We start from the raw sequence: 1,610 nt of genomic DNA, 5'->3' as shown, positions 1-1,610 counted from the left end.
TATAAAAAAATCTTACAATGCTAGTCCCTGATTGAGAAAATGCAACAACTTCCCCAACAAAAAACACAACCGTTTAAAATTATAAGATAATTCAGACAAATAAAGAGATCAGACTGAGGAGTAATGCAAGAAACAGACCTCCACACTCCTCAATGATCTCAGCAATGGTGCTGGCTTCATCTCCTGCCATGATGAGGATATTCTTGAGGCCATCCAGGACTACCTGCACCACCTGGGAGTCCTTCACTGACAGCAGGCTACAGAATGGAGGGATGACATTCTGCTCCACCAGAAACTCCACCTACACAAACCCACACATACACACCACATCCATACTTGATTACAACATAGGTACATGGTTACAAGTGTGGAACATGTCCTTATAATTCACTCACAATGACCTACATAAACTGAAATTGTGGGGTAAACATTTTCTATCGAAATGATAGAATATTAAATGACTGACTCACATATTAAGCGTGATTTCTGCAGTTTAAATAAAGATATTTATGTTGAATAAAAAATATCAGCAAACATTTTTAAACACATGCACCACATTTCTACATCAATGGTCCCAAAGCCCAGCTCACCTGGTCTTTCCTCCCACTGATGGTGAGGTTGCTGATGGCCCATGCTGCCTCCTTCTGAGTGCCAAAGTCACCCTGTAGAGAGACAGGCTGTCACTAAGATGTACACATAGCGGGTCTTTTCTACAAAAGCACGATGCCAAGGTTCACAGAAAATCTAGGCTACGTTTGCATTAAGTGTGTTTTTCATTTATCAAAAGTTGTGTTGCTTCACCGGCTACAAAATGTGGAATGTGTCGATGCAACTGACATAAAATCAATGCCAGCATTGTGCATCGAGTCTGGTACCATCTGTTGAGAAAACTGAATAGAAAGAGTATAGGATATAAAGCTTAAAGAATTTCTTTTCTGCTCTTCCACTGTGAACAAACCTTAGCCAGTTGGTGAATGATCATAGGAATCAGGCCAGCATCGATCACAGCTTGGACCTGCTGCTGGTTCCCAGCTGTAATGTTGGACAGGAACCAGACTGCTTCCTGCAAACAGAGCCATCACAAATTTAAAACCAGCACTAAAGCTTCCACACACAAATACTTGTTCAGTGACATTCGTCATTTTTGGGTTTGGCCAAGACTCTGGTGCTGGCTCCAACATGTTTGTAACAATAAAGGCTAAAGTGAAACCTTCATTAAGAATGATTTCAGCAGAAACCTTATTCCTGTTTCCATACTAGGCCATAAAAAACCACCAGACATACAAAATCAAAAATAAATAAATTGTGGCTATGATATTCTATTCAAACCTTATTTTAGACTTACAAGAGGGTCCATAGCAATTAAAAGATACCTTGTTGATCTTTTCTTTAGGGTGTGTGAGCAGGTTGGGGAAATGTGAGAGGACATCACAGTTGAGCACAACCTGTGTCTGCTCATCTGTCCCTGTTACAATATTTCCCACTGCCCTCAGCGCTGCCGTCTGTAGTTTTTAGGACAAAGAGAAGGAATGAAAATCTTATTAATTCATGGATGATGAAAATGAAAATGGTCATCTCTCTACAGACGGGCAAAAACTAGTGAATTGGCC

At 40.4% G+C, this 1,610-nt stretch overlaps 1 protein-coding gene across 1 annotated transcript; it reads right to left on the bottom strand.

Annotated features, from left to right (window-relative positions):
- Positions 1 to 40: 40 nt before the first annotated feature.
- On the bottom strand, positions 41 to 1,530 carry LOC111668469 (importin subunit alpha-4-like). Its single transcript, XM_023424546.2, has 4 exons — positions 1,374 to 1,530; positions 959 to 1,063; positions 591 to 662; positions 41 to 301 (listed from the first exon to the last, which is right to left on the bottom strand). Exons 2-4 carry the CDS (start codon positions 980 to 982, stop codon positions 92 to 94), a joined length of 306 nt encoding a protein of 101 aa, XP_023280314.1. The 5' UTR covers positions 983 to 1,063; positions 1,374 to 1,530; the 3' UTR covers positions 41 to 91.
- Between the last annotated feature and the right edge of the window lie 80 nt (positions 1,531 to 1,610).

Source organism: Seriola lalandi, unplaced genomic scaffold, assembly GCF_002814215.2.
Source record: "Seriola lalandi dorsalis isolate HSWRI2012SDOR001 ecotype SW California unplaced genomic scaffold, Sedor1 jcf7180002004088, whole genome shotgun sequence".
NCBI lineage: Eukaryota > Metazoa > Chordata > Actinopteri > Carangiformes > Carangidae > Seriola > Seriola lalandi.
This window is presented reverse-complemented; position numbering and strand designations above follow the sequence as displayed.